The sequence below is a fragment of the Podarcis muralis genome, chromosome 7 (assembly GCF_964188315.1).
Source record: "Podarcis muralis chromosome 7, rPodMur119.hap1.1, whole genome shotgun sequence".
NCBI classification, from domain to species: domain Eukaryota; kingdom Metazoa; phylum Chordata; class Lepidosauria; order Squamata; family Lacertidae; genus Podarcis; species Podarcis muralis.
In genome coordinates this window covers 82,760,889-82,783,562 of record NC_135661.1, presented here as the reverse complement: position 1 = coordinate 82,783,562, position 22,674 = coordinate 82,760,889, and the positions used below count along the sequence as shown (strand labels likewise).

Below are 22,674 nucleotides of genomic sequence, written 5' to 3'. Positions count from 1 at the left end.
CTCCTTTCCCAATTTTGAACCAATCAGTTGTTCCATATCCAGTTCTAACTGTAGCTGTACAAGAGCAGATAATACTTCACAAAACAGTGCCCTAAAACCTGGACTTGTTTCGATTAATGTCTGCAGGGGACTTTGTGGATATTTAAGCTATAATTAGAAAAATATTAATAATTATTCATAAAGGAAACAACTTATAAGAAGTAAATAAGGAGGCCAGATACTGGATAACGGAAATCTTTTATTTGGCTGTTTGTATGTTATGTTTATTGTATTTCTGTACTGGGGGTGGGGGGTTTATGTTATGTTGTAAATAAAATTTCCAGGGAAAAACAACAACTGTTTGTTGTATTGTGAGCCTGCAGGCGAGGGATGGGTTTATCTTTTCATATATGCACAGTGCTTAGAAAAATTTAGGTACTGTATAAGTATCTAACAGCAAGCCCTATGCGTCCTGAGGCCTTCTTTCCTTTTAAACTTGGAAAAAATGTTTAAGTGTCTCTCTGGCTGGCCTCACAATGGAAGAGCAACCTTTGCCCGCCTTAGGGAAACAGCAAACGCCTTGTCCGGAGGGAGTAAGAAGGGAGTTGATAGCGTGACCCTGGAAGAAGACTTCTTCCCTGGCAGGGACAGAGCGTTTTCCTTGAGGCAGCAAAGATAACCGAATAGCCTCCCCGGCAGATGGAGAAATCAAGGACAGGAGCAAGAGGCATTTCTGAACATTTACAAGGTTTTGATACTTAAGTGGACTTTAGGGAAATGGTCTCAGTACCTGGAAGAAAAAATGATTTGGGAATTGGGTTAACAACCCCAGAAGGGATTGTGCTATTGTCACAACTGTTGCCTGACTAAATAAATCTCATTCCACCGTGTGGGTTTTCGTTGATCAACGGATTAAATGTATATGTGAAAAAAACCCCACTAGCCCTGAGGAATAAAAGAGATAACTTGCTTTGATTGCAGATCAAAGAGTGTATCTTCTGATCCTTTCACTCTCGCACAGAAAAGATTATCTTCTAATCCTTTCACTCTCGCACAGAAAGAGATGCCTGTTTCAAGTAAAACCACAGTGCATCCGACTTCACAGAGACCAGTCCTCTGTTTGAAGGGCTGTGTGGTCCAAGTCTGGTTTAAAAATAAGGAACCCTAAGGCCACTCAGGGGACACGGGTGGCGCTGTGGGTTAAACCACAGAGCCTAGGACTTGCCGATCAGAAGGTCGGCGGTTCGAATCCCCGTGACGGGGTGAGCTCCTGTTGCTCAGTCCCTGCTCCTGCCAACCTAGCAGTTCAAAAGCAAGTCAAAGTGCAAGTAGATAAATAGGTACAGCTCCGGTGGGAAGGTAAACAGCATTTCCGTGTGCTGCTCTGGTTCGCCAGAAGCGGCTCACTCATGATGGTCACATGACCCGGAAGCTGTACACCGGCTCCCTCGGCCAATAAAGCGAGATGAGTGCCGCAACCCCAGAGTCGGTCACGACAGGACCTAATGGTCAGGGGTCCCTTTACCCTTTACCTTTAAGGCCACTTAGTACGCTTCATGGCGGAGGAGGGATTTGAACCCTGCTCTTCCAGGTCCTGGTCTGACACTCCAACCACTGGCTGTCTGCGTGACTAGGCTGGACGGACAACCATCAGGCATGGATGTGCAGGGATGCTAGCTCATGGGCTTGGGAGCAGCCAGCATGCTTAGTAGGAAGGTTTTTTCCCCTTTTTCCTTTTGGAGAGGGGACATCACCTCAGCATCTGCCACCAGAAGCAGCCGCCTCACATTGCTTAACAGTAGAGCCAGTCCTGCAAGGATAGAATAGAGCAGAGTGCTCCTCCTCAGCCCTCTCTCTCAGGAACACACGCTGATAATGCAAGGATAATGCAAAGGGCTCCAGTCGGCTCTGTAAAAAAACAACAACACTTGCGCTCCATTCTTATGGTTCCCTCTTCTCAATTGTAGATTTTGATTTGCGTGGTTCCTGGAGCACCTCCTGGCGGCAATGTATCAGTACTGCAGTTGCATCTGAGAATGCTTCATAATTTAATGTTTTCAGGAGTCTCTCTTCCTCCTCAGTCTCTGTAACTGGGCAGAGGGGAGAAGCTAGCTTTTATTTTTTAAAGCAAAAGCAGTGGTCCTCAAGATCCTAATGAGTATCTTGGCTGCAGAGTTATGTGTATAGATAAATAAGATAAAATAAAATATTCCTTCCAGTAGCACCTTAGAGACCGACTAAGGTGCTACTGGAAGGAATTATTTTATTTTATTATTTTCTTTCTATTACGGCAGACCAACATGGCTACCTACCTGTAATTATGTTTGAATGCGTGACAACCGAATTATTTTACACTTTTCGATACTTAAAGTGTGAACACTCAAAAAGCAGGGCAGGGGCGGGGGAGCTTAAGTAATGCAATGCTAAATATTTAGGCTCGGAAGTCCAGAACTTGCTCTGTGACGCTGCCTATTAAGACAAATCTGGCATTAAATGTGGAAGCAGTAGCTTGCCTCAAGGGGAGGGGGTTTAAATATCTAAATTTGTGGATGAAATGGGTTTTATGCCTGCCAGGAAACCACATCCTCTGTCCCGGAAACATTTCCCCTTCTTCTCAGGTCAGCGCAGAAAACAGCCATGATTTTGACTCCCAGGTGGAAGGAAAGGCACTCTGCATAATCTCAGAGACACCCTTATTGTTGCTGCTGCTGTTCTAGGCACTGTCATGTAAATCACTGCTAGGAGTTGAGCCCTGTTTCAAATTACAGCACAGAGGGCTAGACTGTGCCTTGTCTAACGAACAAGTCATCCTCTACAAAAAAATTTCCGCCACGATCCCTCATGAAAGGGGACGGTTTCTGGCAAAGAATTTCTGGCGGCGTGGAGCAAAGTTTTGTCTGTTTCTCCTTTCGGTGGGTCATGACTAAACCCATTTCCTCCCCTCAGATATTGTAAACAGATTAAGGGTCAGTTACATCATTGCAACCCTCAAAGTCTGGAAACTGGGCTCAAAAAATACATTCTGGTCCCTCTTCCTTTCTTTCTCACATGCGGGCACTGTTACCTTGTGAGAAAAGGCAATGCCCTCTAATTTAGTTACCTGTACCCAGGTTAGAAAGGGACGCAGGTGGCGCTGTGGGGTAAACCACAGAGCCTAGGACTTGCCGATCAGAAGGTCGGTGGTTTGAATCCCCGTGACGAGGTGAGCTCCCGTTGCTCGGTCCCTGCTTCTGCCAACCTAGCAGTTCAAAAGCACGTCAAAGTGCAAGTAGATAAATAGGTACCACTCCAGCGGGAAGAAAACGGCGTTTCCGTGCGCTGCTCTGGTTCGCCACAAGCGGCTTAGCATGACCCGGAAGCTGTACACTGGCTCCCTCGGCCAATAAAGCGAGATGAGAGCCGCAACCCCAGAGTTGGTCACGACTGGACCTAATGGTCAGGGGTCCCTTTACCTTTACCCGGGTTAGAGAAGCAATAGGCCTTGACGTTGAACTCCAACTCCCATCAGCCCCAGGCAGCATGGCTCACAGTGAGGCATGATGGGAGTTGGGGTCCAATAGCACCTGGCGGTTCAACAGGTCCCCTGTCCTGTACTGGGACGGCCATTTTGTTTATTGGAGTTGATTTTCTACCGGGTGCTGCTGGAGCAGGAAAATTTACCCCAGCCAAAATCCTTCCTTTAATGCAAAAGGGGCAGGAGAGTCCCTTCTCTCTTACAGACACACATCTGGTAACCCAATAGCTATGGAGGCTGCCAAACAGACACTCCCAGCGCAAGGCAAAGCCAGATCTTGCTCTGATTTGCCAAGAACTTGAGGTCAACAAAACAAGCTGTGAAAATATGAAATTGCAGCGAAGAAGCGTAACCCCTTAAGCTTCAAGAGCCTGGGGTTATCTGGGGCCATTTGGAAAAGAAAAGAGGGCCATTCTCAGATGGGCTAAACGTTCAGAGTTTCTTTTGCCCAACGTCTTCAGCTCTTTCCAAGGGACTCGGGCACAAAATGGAAAATGCCATTTCCAACACAGGCTTTCTCTCTCTGTGTGTGCATGTACAGCTGTTGACATCTGGTTCCAGATGTTTTCTTCTGCGGCAGCTACATGGAACAGAGCTCCCTCCCAAAAGGCCACACCCTGGCATGTTTTGTGGGACAGCCCAGGGGAATTGGGAGACACCCTGCAAATATTTACCATGTGAGAAAAGCTTATCAGCCCCTCCTCACAAAATATGGGGAGCCTATCTAACCACACCCCAAGCCACCACTTCTTCTGCATTTTGGAATAGTGACTGGATGTTGTGTTTGCTTATTCCTTAAATATTTCTTGAAATTCCGCTGCTTGACCCAACACCCCCCCCCCCCGCTTCCATTTCCCATTTATCAAAAATAGTTTTGCCCCTTTGAGAGTTCAGGAATGTAGGAAGCACTGCCTTATAATACCGGGTTAGACTGTCAGTTATTGAGGCTCAAGATCATCTCCTCTGATGCTAGCAGTGGTTCTTGAGGGGTCACCTGAACCTTTTAACCTGGAACAGCCAGAACCTGAACCTGGGATGTTCTCCATGCAAAGCAACAGGGAACTGTTGCTGTGGTCTTCCAGTTGCATCACTTTTGTAAACTACCCTGTGTGTCTCTTGATGAAGAGGATATAAATCTTAATACACAATATCTTGACCACCAGCCGTGCAGACAGGGGCTGATGTGAACTGGACTTCAATCACATCTGGAAGGCTGCGGATGGTTCATCCCAGCTCTAAATTTTATTTTAAAGGTATGAGTTGCTACCCTTCAACCTCCAGCATCCTCCCCGCTGCCTGCAAGGTCTGTAGAAATCAAATCTTAAGCCAGTTCATGGTGGTGGCAGCTCCATCTTGCCTGCAGAGCAGAAGCGTTAACAATTCATTGCACCCGGCGGAAAAGATCTCCTGCAGCGCTCTTCGCTCTCTGCAGCTGGTCAGCTTGAACTGTCACTAACATTACACAGCAATTCTTATTTCTTAAAGACCAATACAGCCCTGTACATTTTGTACCCGTGCTGGATGGGTTGTTGAGCAGCAAATTAACGCAGTGTAGAAATGGTCTCTAAAAACACTATTAAAAAATTCCTTCCAGTAGCACCTTAGAGAGCAACTAAGTTTGCTATTGGTATGAGCTTTCGTGTGCATGCACATTTCTAAAAAAATGCTGTTATAGTGGTACCTCGGGTTAAGAACTTAATTCGTTCCGGAGGTCTGTTCTTAACCTGAAACTGTTCTTAACCTGAAGCACCACTTTAGCTAATGGGGCCTCCCGCTGCTGCCGCGTCGCTGGAACACGATTTCTGTTCTCATCCTGAAGCCAAGTTCTTAACCCGAAGCACTATTTCTGGGTTAGCAGAGTCTGTAACCTGAAGCGTATGTAACCCGAGGTACCACTGTATTTCCCAGTAACCAGTGTGAGCAGAGACGGCCATTGCCCAGGCACAGAAACTGGTACCAGATACAAAACTCAGCATGGCGAGGCTCCTTGCTATACCCTTAAAACAAGTTTCTAGTCCTTAAGCCTGCAAAGGAAGGCTAAGCAGCAACTGGCCAGCACTTGACCGGAGTCTGAGAAACTGTATGAGTACAGCAGTGCAGCCAGAGCAGTATCTCCCAATGGTTAACGCAGCAAAGTATTAATGCTCTGCCTCTTTCTCTGTATCCCCTACAAGTTTATACTTCAGCCAGATTATTATTATTCCCAATAAAAACGGTAACATGTTGGAATTGAAACCAGTTAGAAGCTGGTTAAAGCTAAACTGTGGTTAGCACACAGGAGAAAGTGCTCCTTCAGAGAGAAAGGGAGGGAATTCACACGGAGGGGCCCTGTGGGAAATTGGTCCTGCGTCCCCGTTCTTCCACCTTCCTTGTGTTCTTTGCAACAAGGGTGCCCCTAAGGCCCTTAATCCAAGATAAACCGTTAGGATGCCACAAAGCGACAGTCCAGACTCAACACATGCAACTGCGAGACATTCCTGGAACGAGCATTCCTGAGGCATGACTCCCTGCAAGTTTGGCTGAAAAGAATTTCCTGCCCTTTATAACGTAAGGAGAAAGGTTGCTGCCGGGGATGAGGCAGATATTTTGACAGAGGATGGGCCTGGCAAGAGGCACCAGAGGCTGCCACTCGCTCCCTTCCCGTCTCCAAATAATCTATAACCGGGGCTCAGCAAAAGCCACTTCTTTGCAGGCCGGCTGCGCTAATGTAAAATTTGGAGCTGCGCACAGAATTCAGGATAGTGGCGTTGCAGTTCCAGAGTTCTAAGAACACTTCCCGCCAGCAGAGGCTGATCAGATGCTTCAGTGGGATTAAGCTATCACATTCCTTCACTTTGGGCAGAAGGAAGGAAGGAAGGAAGGAAGGAAGGAAGGAAGGAAGGAAGGAAGGAAGGAAGGAAGGCAGTTGCTAGCAGATTTCCTTCTTAAAGAAATCAGCCCTGGAAGGACAGATCCTGAAGCTGAGGCTCCAAGACTTTGGCCACCTCATGAGAAGAGAAGACTCCCTGGAGAAGACCCTGATGCTGGGAAAGATGGAGGGCACAAGGAGAAGGGGACGACAGAGGACAAGATGGTTGGACAGTGTTCTCGAAGCTACCAGCATGAGTTTGACCAAACTGCGGGAGGCAGTGGAAGACAGGAGTGCCTGGTGTGCTCTGGGGTCCAGGGGGTCACGAAGAGTTGGACACGACTAAACGACTAAACAACAACAACAAAGCAGATTTCCTGGCACTGAGCTGCAGAAAAGGTCTATGAACAAGAACAGCCCATCTCATAAGGGTGAGATCATCACATGCAGGGAGGCAAAGCTGTGTGTCTATGGAGCCTCCCCCAGGAAAAGTCCACCCAGCATGACCCACATTTTTGGAGGCAGCAGTGCCGCTGCTGCGGGGAGGGAAGCTTTGCTGACCCAAGCAGGAACAGAGCACCCCCACACTGTGGTTTAGCCGTTGTAAATCCAAGACGAGAGCAGCCTAAAAAGAAAAATTGTGCATAGGTCTCCGTGACCTTATTTTAAGTGGGGGGAAAGACAAGACACGGGGCGGGGGGGGGGGAGAGACAACTCAAATAAGCAAAGGTTTGATGCACCTTACCTTAAAATGCATGGGGGGGGGGGGAAATTGAGGGGAATTTTAAACTGTGCAATAAGCTAAACCATGGTTAATGCCAAACCTAATAAACATTAGTGAAAGTCGAAGTGTCTGGCAGATGATCACTCAAAACTTGGTTTACTACAGCACAGTACAGTTAAAAACAACAGTGAGATCAGCCATTCCTTGAGAGCAGTTTGAATTTTTGGTTGCTCTTCACTCCCAGGTCTGGCTTGTGGTTGTTGACGGCTTCCTAACCATAGTTCAGGGAGGAGGCCTGGGCTTAGAAGTAGTGCTAAGCTTTGGTTAGTGACAACTAAGGTTTGCAAACTATGAACCACGGTTAACAAATGGCCTTTAGCCGTAGTTATCAAGCCAGAGTTAAGCAGGCGGGCTGGAGTTATATGTAATGCTAAACCATGGTTTGGCATTATGTGAAAATCAGTGTGGGTGGGGGGGGGGCAGTTAAGAGAGACATCACAGAAATTTACAGCAGGTAATCTCTAATCCCCCCCCCCATAATACTAAAGCCACTGAAGATCCCAAAGGAAGTAATTCACACATAATTAACACTGTGTTAAAAACCTGAATCTTGCTGTTAAATGAAAGCTGGATTTTGCACCCAGTGACACATGCACAGTCCTGGAGGAAATTTCTTACCCTAAAGCCTTGTGAGAAGAAACAGGAGGAGGGAGAAGCAGAGGGGTTGTTTTGGTGTATTATTATTATTAACTTAAAACACCCAAATGAATTTATTAAATCCAGAGTCTGTTATTAGGATGTAATGATGAGAAACGGTGTTTTGCTATCTTTTGTTCTGATCATCAGCTCTCTTTATGAAACGGAGACACAACTTGGAGGAAAACTCCTTAATAACAATGTCCTAAATACCCGCACAATGGCATGGAGGTCACAATGATTACTGGTTTGAGTTTTGCTTTTAAACATAGAGATTTACGGAGGGGCGGGGGAAAGTGGGTGGGTGAGGTGAGGATTCTCTCTCATGGATACAGCTTATCACATCGAACTCCACCAACATTTCAAGCGGTCTTCCTCCCACCCCACCCCGCCCCCTCCCGAAAACCCGCCCCAGCTGCCGCCGCGTGTTTACTGGAATAGAAAATAAAACACTTTGGACCCTGGAGGGCCGAAGCAACTCTGCTTGCCTCCCCCACCCATTTTGCTTTCTGTCCATTATCCAACAGTGAGAGTGTCAGGTTAGGGATCTTAAAAAATAAACGCGGGAGCAGGTTAATCTTTCTTCTTCTCCTCCGCCGTTTTCGAAGGGAGTGCTTCGGCCACGCCGTCTGGCAAGCTCGCCGAGGTGGCTGCGGGAATGTCGGCGGCTCCCCTCTCCGTCGCTGCTGCGGGGGCACCGTTTGCCGGGCCCTCCGTTACCGCCCTGACGGCCCTGTTGGCCAGCACTGCAGGGCCACCGTCCTGCTGAGCAACGCTCGGCGTCGCGGTCCGAGATACTTGGTCCTCCCCGCTGATCCCGAACTCGTTGACGCGGGTCGGATCCACCCGGTAGATCCACCGCTGGTAGAGGTAAATGAAGAAAACGACATCTGCGGGAGGAGGAGGAGGAATGCCAGGCGTTACAACAGGGTAGGAGAGAGAGGGGCCCTTTGGCTCGGAGTTTTCCATAGATTTGTCCCAAGGATCACAGAATTGTAGAGTTGGAAGGGACCACCAGGGTCATCTATTCCAACCCCCTGCAATGCAGGAATCTTTTGCCCACAAGCAGGATTAAGAGGCTCATGCTCTACCGACTGAGCTATCTCAGACCTCTTAGAAGCCCGTTTGGCACATATATTTAATATTTCCATATATATAAAAATATATAAATAAAAACACTCAGGAACCTGTATGCATAGGGCAACTGTTTACCAACTCCATCTCATACGCAGGATGAGACCCTACCTGCCCGCAGACTGTCTTGCCAGAGTGGTGCATGCTCTAGTTATCTCCCGCTTGGACTACTGCAATGCGCTCTATGTGGGGCTACCTTTGAAGGTGACCCCGAAAGTACAACTAATCCAGAATGCGGCAGCTAGACTGGTGACTGGGAGTGGCCGCTGAGATCACATAACACTGGCCTTGAAAGACCTACATTGGCTCCCAGTACGTTTCCGAGCACAATTCAAAGTGTTGGTGTTGACCTTTAAAGCCCTAACCGGCCTCGGCCCAGTATACCTGAAGGAGCATCTCCACCCCCATCGTTCTGCCCGGACACTGAGGTCCAGTGCCAAGGGCCTTCTGGCGGTTCCCTCACTGCGAGAAGTGAGGTTACAGGGAAGCAGGCAGAGGGCCTTCTCGGTGGTGGCGCCCGCCCTGTGGAACGCCCTCCCATCAGATGTCAAGGAGATAAACAACTACTTGACATTTAGAAGACATTTGAAGGCAGCCCTGTTTAGGGATGTTTCTAATGTGTGACATTTTAATGTATTTTTAATTTTTGGTGGAAGAAGCCCAGAGTGGCTGGGGAAACCCAGCCAGATGGGCGGGGTACAAATAATAAATTATTATTATTATATACAGAAGTCTGCACATTGTCCGGGAATCACTCAACAGAATCACTGAATTGTACAGTTGGAAGGGACCACCAGGGTCATCCAGCCCAATGCCCTGCAACACAGGACTCTTTTGCCCAATGTGGGGCTGGAACCCATGATCCTGAGATTCAGGTTCTCACGCTCTACCAAGTGAGATATCATTGGTTCGGGGTGGGCGGTCATAGAAAAAGCCCCCCTGAGATACACAGGAGGCGGGGTGGGAGAATACGATGAGATGCAGGAGGGAGAGGAATTACCGTCTCGAAGGCAGCCTATTCTGTACATCATGGGCATTTTGATGACGAAGGCAAACAGGTCGTCGATGAAGGTGTTGAGGGCTTTGTAGGTGAGCATCCGCCAGGGCAGGTGAGCAACAGACTTCAGCTTGTAGTTGATGAACAGCTGAGGCGTCATGGTGATGAAGCCTGGGAGGGGGGACAGGGCAGGGCAAAACAAAACAAAGGAAGGAAGGGAAAGAAAAAGTCAATGCTGGAGTAGTTAACGCAGACGCCAGCAACCTTTTCTGACCAGTGGGTGCACTTCCAAGTATTGAGAGTGTCCGGGGTGGCGTGGATGACAAAACGCAAAATTAAGAGACACGGCCATCCCCAGGAATCTGTTGCTTACTAGGGGAAGTCAGCTATGTCCTGCTGGTCCAGATTACAGCTGTCAACATTTCCCTTTTTTAAAGGGAAATTCCCTTATTCCGAATAGGATTCCTCGCAAGGAAAGGGAAAGGTTGACAGCTATGGTCCAGACTGTGGAGATCAATTTATACACACACACACACACACACACACACACACACACACACACACAGGCTGATTCTGTTGTTGTCTAATGGGCACTGGGAGCATTCCTCAGTACCAGGAAAAATATACAAGGTAGCCAAACCACCCCCACTCTCATTTCTGTTATTTTTTTTATTGATTATAGTTTAGGAATTATTTATTGTAACTGCGAAGATTGAATACTTGTTTAATTCTTATTTGCTGACCTTTAATTTTATTGTGTACTATTATATCCTAATGGATTATTGAGTGTTACTTTATTTAATATAAGTTGCTTATTTTAAAGTCAAGTTTTTAGTATGACATTTTTTGCATTGGCTCAGATTGTTACAAGGTGCGCGGTCTTTGTTGTTTCTTCGACAAAGAAACCCGTAAACCGCCTTGTGCATAGTAATATAGAAAGGCGGTATGCAATTAAAACGGAAAGGAAAGGAAATTTCACAGAAATTGCTTAGGTAGTTTCTGTGAGTTTTCCCCCATAACTTTCTTTCCAGAATAACTAGAGATTTGCCTTTTCTGTTTATAAAACAAAGAAGAGAGAAAGCTTTGGAGTCTGGGGCAACCCTGGGTTAATGGGCGAAGAGAACATAATTCACATGGAGATGACCAGTTCCGCATGTGGGGCGATGCAAGCTGCCGTTCCACACAGAACGCTGCTTTAGGAATATTCCCGTTACTCACCGAAAGTCAGCAGGAACCCATAGAGCATGCTGAGAACCCAGGAGTACCAGCCCTTGTGCTCCATGTAGAGAAGGCTGTAAACAGCGTAGCAACCCAGGAGGGGGAAGAGGATCCAGGAGAGATACCGGAAAGCCATCTGCAAAGGTGAACAAATCGAGACAAGTTCAGAAGAAATAGGAAAGTCCACATTTGGGGAAATTAGAAACGGAGGGAGATCCAGGGGTGCCTGACTAGCCACCCACATCTGCAGGTGTGATGTGGTGTTGTTTTTTGGTTGAATTTGTTGTAACTAAGCATTTTAGTCTGTTTTCAAAGTTGCATTTTAGATTTTTGCAGTTTTCCCCAGGTAAAAAAAGATCAAAGTAAAGGGCCCCTGGACGGTTAATTTCAGTCAAAGGCAACTGTGGGGTTGGGGCGCTCATCTCGCTTTTGGGCAAGAGAACCGGTGTTTGTTCACAGGCAGCTTTTCCAGGTCATGTGCCCAGCATGACTAAGCCGCTTCTGGCGCAACGGGACACCGTGATGGAAACCAGAGCACACGGAAACGCCGTTTACCTTCCTGCCGCAGCGGTACCTATTTGTCTACTTGGACCGGTATGCTTTCGAACTGCTAGGTTGGCAGGAGCTGGGACAGAGCAACGGGAGCTCACCCCATTGCGGGGATTCGAACCGATGACCTTCTGATTGGCAAACCCAAGAGGTTCAGTGGTTTAGACCACAGCGCCACCCACGTCCCTTAGGGTAACTAACCAACAACAACAATAGTAATGAAAACAACCAATTCCCTAGCCGGTATGCACTTGTACAAATCACCACCGTGGAAAATAGCTCTCCTCCCCATAGTATCTGGAGAGGACCCTCTCCTAGAGCAGGGGCTAAACTCACGTCATCATAGACTTTGGTAGACGATTCGATGTACGTCGATTTGTCTTTGAAAGTCAAGCGTGGGAGGATGCCGGCAATTTTGTTTTCCCGATCCAGCTGTTGCAGCATTATCCGAGGGAGGAAAGAGCAGAGAGAGGAAAGGCGTTAAGAGACAAGACTCCGAGGTAAGGGAATCCAGCGGACTTGAAGCAAATGAGGTGAAGCCCACGATGCAAAGGGAGGCAAAAAGTGTCCTCATCCCAGAACTGCTGATGTGCAGGAAACTGGGATTCCCAAATGCTTTTTTGACCCAACTCCATGTGATGCGGTTGTGGCAGGAACAGCTTAACCTGTTCACACTCAAATTGTCCCAGATCCCCGGCTTTCTCTGAAATAGCTAGAAGTCTACGCAGAGTTCTAAGCATCTTGCAGAAGCAACAACAGCAGAAACTAACGCAACGGTTCTATTACCAAGAGTCTTTTTAAATAACTCTCGATCCCTCATACAGAAAAAGCACAAGGGCAGGTGAAGTAAAGGACTGCTTTGCGCAAGGCAGTCAACATGTACTGAAGTTGGTTCTCAGGCTGCTTCGAAAAGGGATGCAGGGAATTTGAGGAGGGCAGGGCTATCAATGGCTCTTAAGTCGCAATGGCCACCTGGAACTCTCAATGTTCAGAGACACTACGCCACTGGATACCAGTTGCTGGGAAGGAAAGTGTTGTGTACGTGCTTCTGGCCCTGTTTGTGAGGAATCTGGTTGACCACTGGATCTGGGGAAGATGGGCTGCCGGGTTGATCAAGCGAGGCTTTTCTTTGGTTCTGAACGGCTGGGCTTGCGCAGTTACCCAAGTGCTTTCTCTTCCTAGTCAGTCACCGCCAGCTCACGCCCAATCAGTTAGTTTCTTTCGCCCCAATTATTTTACACTCGCTTACATTGAGACAGGACCACATACCTCAAGGACCTACTCTCCCCATATGAACTGACTCAGACCCTGCGCTCATCATCCAAAGCCCTTCTTTGTGTGCCTCCACCACGAGAGGTCCAGAGGGCGGCAACACGAGAGCAGGGCCTTCTCTGCAGTGGCTCCCCGTTTCTGGAATGCTCTCCCCAGGGGGGCTTGCCTGGCGCCTTCACTACGTATCCTTTAGGTGCCAGGCGAAAACATTCCTCTTCAACCAGGCCTTGGTTCAATTAGCCAGCCTATGGCCTTTTAAACTGCATGTTACTGTTTTGTTTGCTATTATGCTACATATTCTCATTTTTTTTTAATACCAAAAACCACCCTGTGATCCTCCCATTTTACAGTGGTACCTCGGGTTAAGTACTTAATTTGTTCCGGAGGTCCGTTCTTAACCTGAAACTGTTCTTAACCTGAAGCACCACTTTAGCTAATGGGGCCTCCTGCTGCTGCTGCGCCGCTGGAGCACAATTTCTGTTCTCATCCTGAAGCAAAGTTCTTAACCCAAGGTACTATTTCTGGGTTAGCGGAGTCTGTAACCTGAAGCGTATGTAACCTGAAGCGTATGTAACCCGAGGTACCACTGTACTGGTCATTTGCCCAGCTAGGAGATATCCTTTTGGATCTCATCCCTATTTTTTGTTTTGTTTTAACTACCCTAATTTCATGTCATCGAAACAAGAGATGAGACGAGAGCAGACACCTTCATGCACTAACTGCCCTCCTTGTCCAGCTCTTACCCTGACATCCATAACTTTTGTGATCTTCCAGAGATCGATCAGGAGCCCAATGAAGACGCTGACTTGCACCACAAAGTTAGTTTCGTTGTCCAGGATGTAGAGAAGGACCACGAGTGACTGGAATACTCCAAAGAATACTGAGCGGACAGAGAGCCCCTCTAGGGACTGCCTGCTGTTCCAGAACTGAATATCTAAAAAGGAAGATGACAAAGAGAGGTTTAAAAGGAAAAGAATGCTTTTCAGCTTTTCACTGGAGCGACTTCCCAACCCTCCAGTAAAAGGTAAAAAGATAAAGGACTGCTGGACAGTTAAGTTCAGTCAAAGGCGACTAGGGGGTTGTGGCGCTCATCTTGCTTTCAGGCTGAGGGAGCCAGCGTTTGTCCACAGACAGCTTTCCGGGTCATGTGGCCAGCAGGGCTAAACCGCTTCTGGCACAACTGAACACCGTGACGGAAGCCAGAGTGCACGGAAACGCCGTTTATCTTTCCACCTCAGCAGTACCTATTTATCTACTTGCAATGGCGTGCTTTCGAACTGCTAGGTTGGCAGAAGCTGGGACAGAGCAATGGGAGCTCACCCCGTTGCGGGGATTCGAACTGTTGACCTTCTGATCGGCAAGCCCAAGAGGCTCAGTGGTTTAGACCAGTGTTCCCCAACCTTGGGCCTCCAGCTGTTTTGGGACTACAATTCCCATCATCCTTGACCACTGGTCTTGCTAGCGAGGGATGATGGGAGTTGTAGTCCAAAAACAGCTGGAGGCCCAAGGTTGGGGAACACTGGTTTAGACCACAGCGCCACCCACCTCCCACAATCGTCCAGTACTGCTGGCTAGGCTGGTATCTGTCCAGAGGTGGCTTTGACTTGAAGCGCAGAAGGCACTGAGGAGGAAGACAGGCAGCTGCGCTAGAGCCTTGCGGCATCCTCCCCTGCCCCTTCACCTTCTGGCTTTAAACAGGCAGGAGGGGGAAAGGGGACTGGGGAGAGAGAAGAGAAGAAGCTCAAATATTGTGGAACCTACCATTTTTGAAAGCGAGGAATTCGAAAATGCTATGTACAATGGAAACAATAATTGTCAACGCCAGAAGGTAGGGATTGGTTTCTAATAGTGCAACCTAGGAGAAAGGAAAAAAAGAGGGTATGAGAAAGACCGGCATTTCCAGGGCACCCCCAAAATATACAAAATTAGAAGCACGCCAGTCATATGTAACGTATTTACCATTAACTCTGGAAATGTACTCAATTCTGACCAAAGGAAGCCTCCTGATGTTTTTTCTGCTGTAGAAGGCTTAGTTCGATCTGAATCAGGTATACATTTCCAGAGTTAACGCTAATTGCGTGGCGAGTTCACACTCCCCCCGGTGGAAATAATGACACAATTATTAAGGTTAATGGGCTAAAAAAGGTCACAACTTTATTGGTTACAGGTGATGAGCAGTATTGGCTTAGGCCAACTAACCGACTATATCCGACTTCAGCCCGTCCACTTGAAGTCCGGAAAGGGTTAACCACCAGTAGGGGGAGTCCTGCCGATGCACATCAACTAGGAACTCCCCCTGGGTCACAGTTAGGGGCGTGCCTTAGGCCCTCACCTCCCTAGGCTTCGGACAGTCACATCCGGACTACCCTTTAATATGCAGGGCAGGTGATGGCGCTACCTCCCCTCTTCCATCTACAGAACTATACCAGCTGATGAGCAGCAAAGAGGGAGATCCCCGGCCTCGTCCTGCCTTTATAGGGTAGGCCACGCCCCCTGAACCGGCCAATTGGCCGGCCAGGGGGTGACTCGGCCGGGAATCCCCCCAATCACATGGGGGCTGGCCTCCACCCACTGCGCGCATGGTGGGGCCATGAAGCCCGCAACCCCAGCTCCTCTGTAGGGCGGAAGTGGCTATACATTACTTCTGGTAAACGAGCTACCACAGCTAATAGAGGGCCATGACAATTTGTGTCCTGAGCTTTGTAGGGCTCGTCTACCCATTTACTATCTGAAACCAAAGGTATGCGCTGGTTGCCGGGTGTGAGATTTCCCCCCAGCTCCCCCCCCCCCCCCCAGAAATGGCATCACTGCCATCACTCCCTGCTCACCTTCACGGAGTCTTGCTCCTCATCCGACTGCTCATACAAGTCCTCCCCCAGGAAGTTCCAGGGGGACTTGGTGCTCTGGGCAGCATACAGCTGCCATCGCCACAGTGACAGCGGGCAGAAGGACAGTCGGAAAGGAAGGCGCTCCAGTGTCTCGTTGATAGGGAAGTAGTCCTTCTGCAAGTTCCAGTAATCGTTGAAGTACAAGATGGGGTAGTAGTCGCCACTCACCGCGTCAAATTTCACATCTGAAACAAAGAGAGTCCAAGGGGGGGACGTGCTGTGCAGCTGGACCAGGATGCTGCCGAGGCAAAGCGGGACGCAGAAAAGGAACCCCACAGCCCTGTACCCCAGGTGTCTCCCGCATCTGACAATTTCATAAATTTATGATGTCACAACAACGGCATTGCACCACGGCATGATTTTCTTTCAAATGAGCTGGCGGTTTGCACAAATATCCTTACACGTTAAATATCACTTTCAAAATAATTTTGTGCACCTTTCTCCATGCTTCGTCTGTCTCTGGGCTCTCCTCTCCCCTCAACACATCCATAAAGAGAACCAAATTGAAGCTCAGGGGGTAGATTAGCACAACTGAAAACTTCCCAACAACCTGGATTTTCAAATTAACCATGCAGGCTGCAAAAGTTGACCCTTTTTTCCCCCCACACCGGAAGGAATTTCCAGGCTGCGGGTTTCAGCCTGAGCTCGTGTGCAAAAGGGAACGTGCCACGGTCATGCTTTTATTTCTTCTCTCCCTGCTGCAACTGTATATTGTGACCCGGGCGGCCTGAGGAGCTAATTATCTGTTGTCCTTACATTGGTCCAGAGGCGGAGGAACACTGCCCTTTACCCATGGTGTGTGGTCATCCACAATGTTGATGGTGAGGTTTGGGTGCCAGTGTGAGATCACCTCCACGGGGCCGTAATCTTCAGCTCTCTGCAACAAAAGCGTAAAGGACTGCAAGCAGTTTCCACATCAAACCCAGCAGCAGGACGGCTGCAGATAGATACAGTCAAGGTTTTCAAAGCAATTTTGACCCTTATGCTGTCAGAAGGGACGGCTCCTATTCCTGCCACAGCCTGGAAGATGTTTAGAGATGCCAAGGAAGAGGGCCTCTAATTAGCTGTATCAGAAGCCACGGGCTTGCAGAAGAAGCCAACATGCTTGACAAAGGCCTCTGGCTAGCCTTAAGCGCAGCCCTTCTAAGTGGCAGCTGGAGGGGTCCCAGCACTCACTCTATTCAAAGCAACACAGGTGTGACCAGCAAAGCTTTATTTTGAACAGGGGTGGTGGAGGCCGGGCTAAGAGAGTCCCCACAAATTATAATGTCGGCTGCATGCAAGAAGTGAGGCTTAAATATAGCGCTCTCACTCATTTGCCAACACCCCCCAAAGGCTGTATCTGGATGGCAGGGAGCCAAAATCAGCCCCAAAGGCGTTCTCACCCCCCCCCATTACGTAAGAATTCATCTAGCCCAGCATCCTGTTCCCAACAGCGTGCAGCCAGATGCTTCTGGGCAGACCACAGGCAAGCCTCAACTCATCACTTAAAACATTTCCCCCCAGCATGAACCACAAAACCTCAGTTTGCAAAGAGCTCTTTTCCAGACCAAGCGTTTCAATAAAAACCCAGGCTTTTACTGTAGCGGTTTGTAATAGATTTCCTCCCTGCCTTCATCTCACCCCACCCTGCCCAATATTATCTTTCCAGCACTATAAATACACGAGAACGGTTCATGGAATTTCCCGCCCCCCACTTCAGAAGAAAGACGGCAGGTGGAGGGTTTCGGCGTATTATGAAGTGAGGAACTGAAAGGAATGATGAAAATAGTTCTGCAACATTAAGCATAGTGATTTGGCCACCAGTGTCGATTTGTCAGAGGCTCAGCTCTGCCAGAGGGCCTTGGGCTGCCAACCTCACAATCCGGGAAGGATGAATTATGGGGACAGAAAGAATGGAGGTGTGCTAGCCAGAAGCCCCGTGGGACTGTGCCCACTGGGAAGGGGGAAAAAAAAACCTGTGACATTGACAGCTAAAGGAGGACGGAGAGGGGAGGGCGATATGCAGGGGGTCTGAGATAAGAAGTAATTGTTACTTTTATCATTTCGGGATCCGCTTCTGTCTCCCCTGTGAGCAGATTCTTGGTTTTCTGGAACCGTCTGCGCTTATACTTATTTATCACTGCAAAGAAGAAAGGGGAAGGAAAGGTAAGCAGACGCAAAATACAACTGGCAGGTAAAGCTAGACAGTAGCATTATCCTGAACCTGAGAACTACAAGCACGTTTCAACCTCGGTTTCTATCGCTCACGGTTGTTGTTATTATTTACTACATTTGCCAGTCACTTTGTACAAAAGAAAAAAATTCCTAAAGTAAAACAAGTGCAATAAATAAAGACCTTAAAACGATGAACAATGCATGAAAGGCTCATCCAGCAATATCCAGGGGTCTGCAACCCGCGGCTCCGGAGCCGCATGTGGCTCTTTTACACCTTTGCCGCGGCTCCGGAGCGGATACTAGTGAGGGGAGGAGGCGCATTGTGCGCCCCGACACTCCCCACTGTGGCGGGCGCTGTACTGGCTGTGACGTCGCATGGGGGCGGTGCGTGCGTTAGTCACGCACCGTCCCAACGTCACCATCCTGCCCGCTCGCCCGCTACATTGTAAGGGGCATGTACGCTGGTCACTGCATTGAAAGGGGGCATGTACGCTGGTCACTGTTTTGAAGGGGAGTGAAGACACACACACACACACACACACACACACACACACACACAAAAAGGTAACTTGTTAATTTAACGTTTATTTCTATGAGGAGGAGTAATTCTGAGGGGTCAAACAAAGAAATAATAAAAAAGTGACAAAAAAGTTATTTTTATAATGACGAGTTTTGCGGCTCCCAGCTTTTTTTTCTTCGGAAACGGGTCCAAGTGGCTCTTTTTGTCTTAAAGGTTGCAGACCCCTGTGCTAGGACAAGTCCCGTGCACCTCAGTAAAATATGAACACCATTGAAGGAGGCAATTACCAAAGGCCTGAGTGAGCGAAAAGGTCTTAGCCTGGCACTTAACAAGTGACAATGATGGGGCTGGGCACATCTCTCTGGGGAGAGGATTCCACAGACAGGGGGCCACCACCGAAAAGGCCTGCTCTCACGCAGCCACTTCCCACTCCACCCTCAGGAAGGGCACACAGAGAAGGGCCTCTGATGCAGAGGAGGGGGTGTTCCTCATATGCTCTTGCACAGCTGCAAGAATACAGTAAAAAAAAAAAAAAAAAAAGGGAGCAGCAGCAAACCCCCCTCTGCAAATACACATATGCCAAAAAGGAGAAGGAACAAGTCCAACGCAGTTATGCTTTTCTATTTTTATGGATGTATAATATCAGTGAATTGCTTGGTTCCTTCGCTCCCCCTCCCATCACTACTATTCTGTCCCAGGGCGGTACCACAAAAACAAAAGGTGAGTTGGCAGAAAATTTACAGATCCCCGCCCCCCCCCCAGCAATATATAGCATAGGACCTGCAAAACTAACTATCAGCTCAGAATTTTCGGTTTTCAGATGCAGACTTTTAGGGGTACGGAACATGCTCAGTGCTACACTTAGCACTTGAATTTATACAAGATTTGGAAAGTTCCAGTAAGAATTGCCCCTGCAGAATATAGGCTCTTGCTCATGGGTTCAAATACCTTTTCCAGATGTTACAAAACACACACACACACACACACACACACACACACTGCTTTGCTGAAAGCCAGCGGCATTTCCATAGGGCTCCAACCACTGAACGAAAATATACCGAAATGCGCGCTCAAATATGAGAGAACACACATCACGAACCATACTGAATTCCGGCGTGGGGAGAGGGGAACCCCCCCCATCCATTATCATAGCAAATATTCACTGGGAATCTGCAACTCGCTGCAGCTTCCTAGCATGTGGCTTCCAAAGCTGTTTGCAGGTTTGCAGTTCCCCGTCAAACATCACCGTGTTGACTGCACAGAAATGCACCAGCCACATAAAGGACAAGGCAGCCCCAGTAGCACTCAAGCCCCTATCATCGCTACAGGATGGTCGGAGGGAGGGAGAGAGAGAGAGAGAGAGAGAGAGAGAGAGAGAGAGAGATGAGAGAGAGGAAATGCATCACTTACTGGAATTGGGAATGGGGGCCTCAGTGGGGCAAGTGGCAGGATGTGAGAAGAAGGCGAGGAACTAGGTGCCCTGGGGGAAGGGGGGGAGAACAGTGCTGAGTGCAGACATCTCTACCCACAACCACCGGCTGCAGACTCCTGGCAAAAAGAGAGGGACGGGGGGGGGGGGGAGGCTTACTTCGAGACGTGTGGACCGTGGCGAGTCGCCTGTACAGGTTCTTCTGTTTCGGATCGGGGTGGAACCCGCTCTTCGTAAAATACACGTGGATGTACATGGAGCCGTTGTGCTGAACGCTCTGGGAAAAAACAACCAACGCAATAGGACTACTGGCCTCATCCAGTAGGTGGGGGGGGGGGTGCAACACAGCAAGGAGGTGATCAAGGAAGCCACAGCTGTTGGACTTAATACTAATAGTTTTATGTTGCCCATAAACCCTGACTGGGTTGCTGCAGGCACTCTGGGAGGCTTCCAGCAAAATATAAAAACCCAAGCTCCCTCCTAATGTTAAGGATCCTCTGCCTTAAAATGTCAAACAGTAGCTTTGGTGTCTCCTTTCTTCCAAGCTTTGTCCCCCTAGCCCTTCCAAGCCTTCTCTGAGCACCTAGCATTTTAAAAGGCCAAAGACAGAAAGCTTCCCCCCAGACCCGTCCTGTCCTGCTTCCTTGCCTTCCAAGAGGGCTTCACCATTCAAATTGCCAGAGCCAGTCAGATGTGGGGAACCTCTGGTGCTCCAGTTGTTCCAGAACTACAACTCCCATCCTCCTTGGCCACGGCTCCTGGGCCTGATGGGACTTGTAGTTTATAACATGTGGCAGGCATGAGGTTTCCCCACACTTGGGCTAGGGGCTTGGGTAAGACTTCTGAGGTGCTAGAATGGAGTGATGCCCCTATTTGCATTCATAAAGCATCATCACCACTAAAGGTAAAGGTAAAGGTACCCCTGCCCGTACGGGCCAGTCTTGACAGACTCTAGGGTTGTGCGCCCATCTCACTCAAGAGGCCGGGGGCCAGCGCTGTCCGGAGACACTTCCGGGTCACGTGGCCAGCGTGACATCGCTGCTCTGGCGAGCCAGAGCCGCACACGGAAACGCCGTTTACCTTCCCGCAAGTAAGCGGTCCCTATTTATCTACTTGCACCCGGGAGTGCTTTCGAACTGCTAGGTTGGCAGGCGCTGGGACCGAGCAACGGGAGCACACCCCGCTGCGGGGATTCGAACCGCCGACCTTTTGATCGGCAAGCCCTAGGCGCTGAGGCTTTTACCCACAGTGCCACCCACGTCCCATCATCACCACTAATGGCGTTTAAATCAGTACTGGACATTCAGACAGTGGGTCACACCAGTCTCTCTCTCTTAGCTCTATAGGTAAAGGTAAAGGGACCCCTGTCCATTAGGTCCAGTCGCGGCCAACTCTGGGGTTGCGGCGCTCATCTCGCTTTATTGGCTGAGGGAGCCGGCGTACAGCTTCCGGGTCATGTGGCCAGCATGACTAAGCCGCTTCTGGCGAACCAGAGCAGCGCACGGAAACGCCGTTTACTTTCCCGCTGGAGTGGAACCTATTTATCTACTTGCACTTCGTGCTTTCGAGCTGCTAGGTTGGCAGGAACAGGGACCGAGCAACGGGAGCTCACCCTGTCACGGGGAATTGAACTGCCGACCTTCTGATTGGCAAGCCCTAGGCTCTGTGGTTTAACCCACAGCGCCACCCGCGTCCCTCTTAGCTCTATAATCTCTTGTTAACGTAGAGGAACTATTGCCTCTAACATGGAAGAGGAGATGCTTCCTAGTCCAGTCCAGGCAATGTATTTCTTAAAGGAGTTTTGCTTTTGGAGGCTGGAGATGGAGAGTCCCCTTAAGTACAGGCAGCCCACTGCAGACAAGTAGGGAGAAAAGTGAGGTCTGCAGCAGGGGGCTTGGCTTGAGTGCAGCTGGAGAACAGCTGGCCAGTGACATGCGTTGCTCACGCACCTCCGGAATATCTAACTCTCCGTAGTGTTCATAGCACCCGTCGGAATTCTCGCCACTGGTCCAGTCCCCGTAGACAAGATCCCGCTGCTCCCAAAACAACGCGGAGGTAGCGTTGAAATCTGTAAAGTGCTCATGCTCTGATATATAGACATGAAGATCCTGCAGGGAGAAGAGAAGAGCATTATTTGAGGCAGGGAAGCCTATATCATGGGCTGCAATAAAGGAATAAAAAGGTAAAGGGACCCCTGACCATTAGGTCCAGGCGTGGCTGACTCTGGGGTTGCGGCAATCATCTCGCTTTATTGGCCGAGGGAGCCGGCATACAGGTCATGTGGCCAGCATGACTAAGCCGCTTCTGGCGAACCAGAGCAGCACACGGAAACACCATTTACCTTCCCGCCGGAGCGGTACCTATTTATCTACTTGCACTTTGACATGCTTTCGAACTGCTAGGTGGGCAGGAGCAGGGACCGAGCAACGGGAGCTCACCCCGTAGCGGGGATTCGAACCGCCGACCTTCTGATCAGCAAGTCCTAGGCTCTGTGGTTTAACCCACAGCGCCACCCGCGTCCCTTATAATAAAGGAATAGACCCAAGCAAATGTTCAGCTTCTTTACTGTTATGATGATCAGGGCTATGCATTTACTGCAATCCCTCAGCAGTGAAGGGGGGGGGGGGGAATCGGCTACCCAGGAATCACAGCTTCCATCCAGGAGAAAAAGCAAGTTTCCAGCCACCCTCATGGCTGCAAAGGTACACTGAAAAGCACGTGGGCAAAGCCTGCTCAATTTTCAGGTGCC

General features: G+C 49.0%; 1 protein-coding gene across 2 annotated transcripts in view; it reads right to left on the bottom strand.

Moving 5' to 3' along the window:
• Positions 1–7,191: 7,191 nt before the first annotated feature.
• The window catches only part of CLPTM1 (CLPTM1 regulator of GABA type A receptor forward trafficking), a 34,180-nt gene continuing 18,697 nt past the window's right edge, over positions 7,192–22,674 (bottom strand). For both annotated transcript variants that reach the window (XM_028742193.2, XM_028742194.2), the window contains exons 4-14: positions 21,875–22,033; positions 20,085–20,202; positions 17,856–17,941; positions 16,576–16,696; positions 15,760–16,004; positions 14,693–14,786; positions 13,675–13,865; positions 11,996–12,091; positions 11,111–11,246; positions 9,896–10,063; positions 7,192–8,651 (exon numbers count right to left, since the gene is read on the bottom strand). In XM_028742193.2, the coding sequence (XP_028598026.2) occupies positions 8,335–8,651; positions 9,896–10,063; positions 11,111–11,246; positions 11,996–12,091; positions 13,675–13,865; positions 14,693–14,786; positions 15,760–16,004; positions 16,576–16,696; positions 17,856–17,941; positions 20,085–20,202; positions 21,875–22,033 (1,731 nt within the window). In that variant the 3' untranslated portion in view covers positions 7,192–8,334. The remainder of the gene's footprint in view (positions 8,652–9,895; positions 10,064–11,110; positions 11,247–11,995; positions 12,092–13,674; positions 13,866–14,692; positions 14,787–15,759; positions 16,005–16,575; positions 16,697–17,855; positions 17,942–20,084; positions 20,203–21,874; positions 22,034–22,674) is intronic.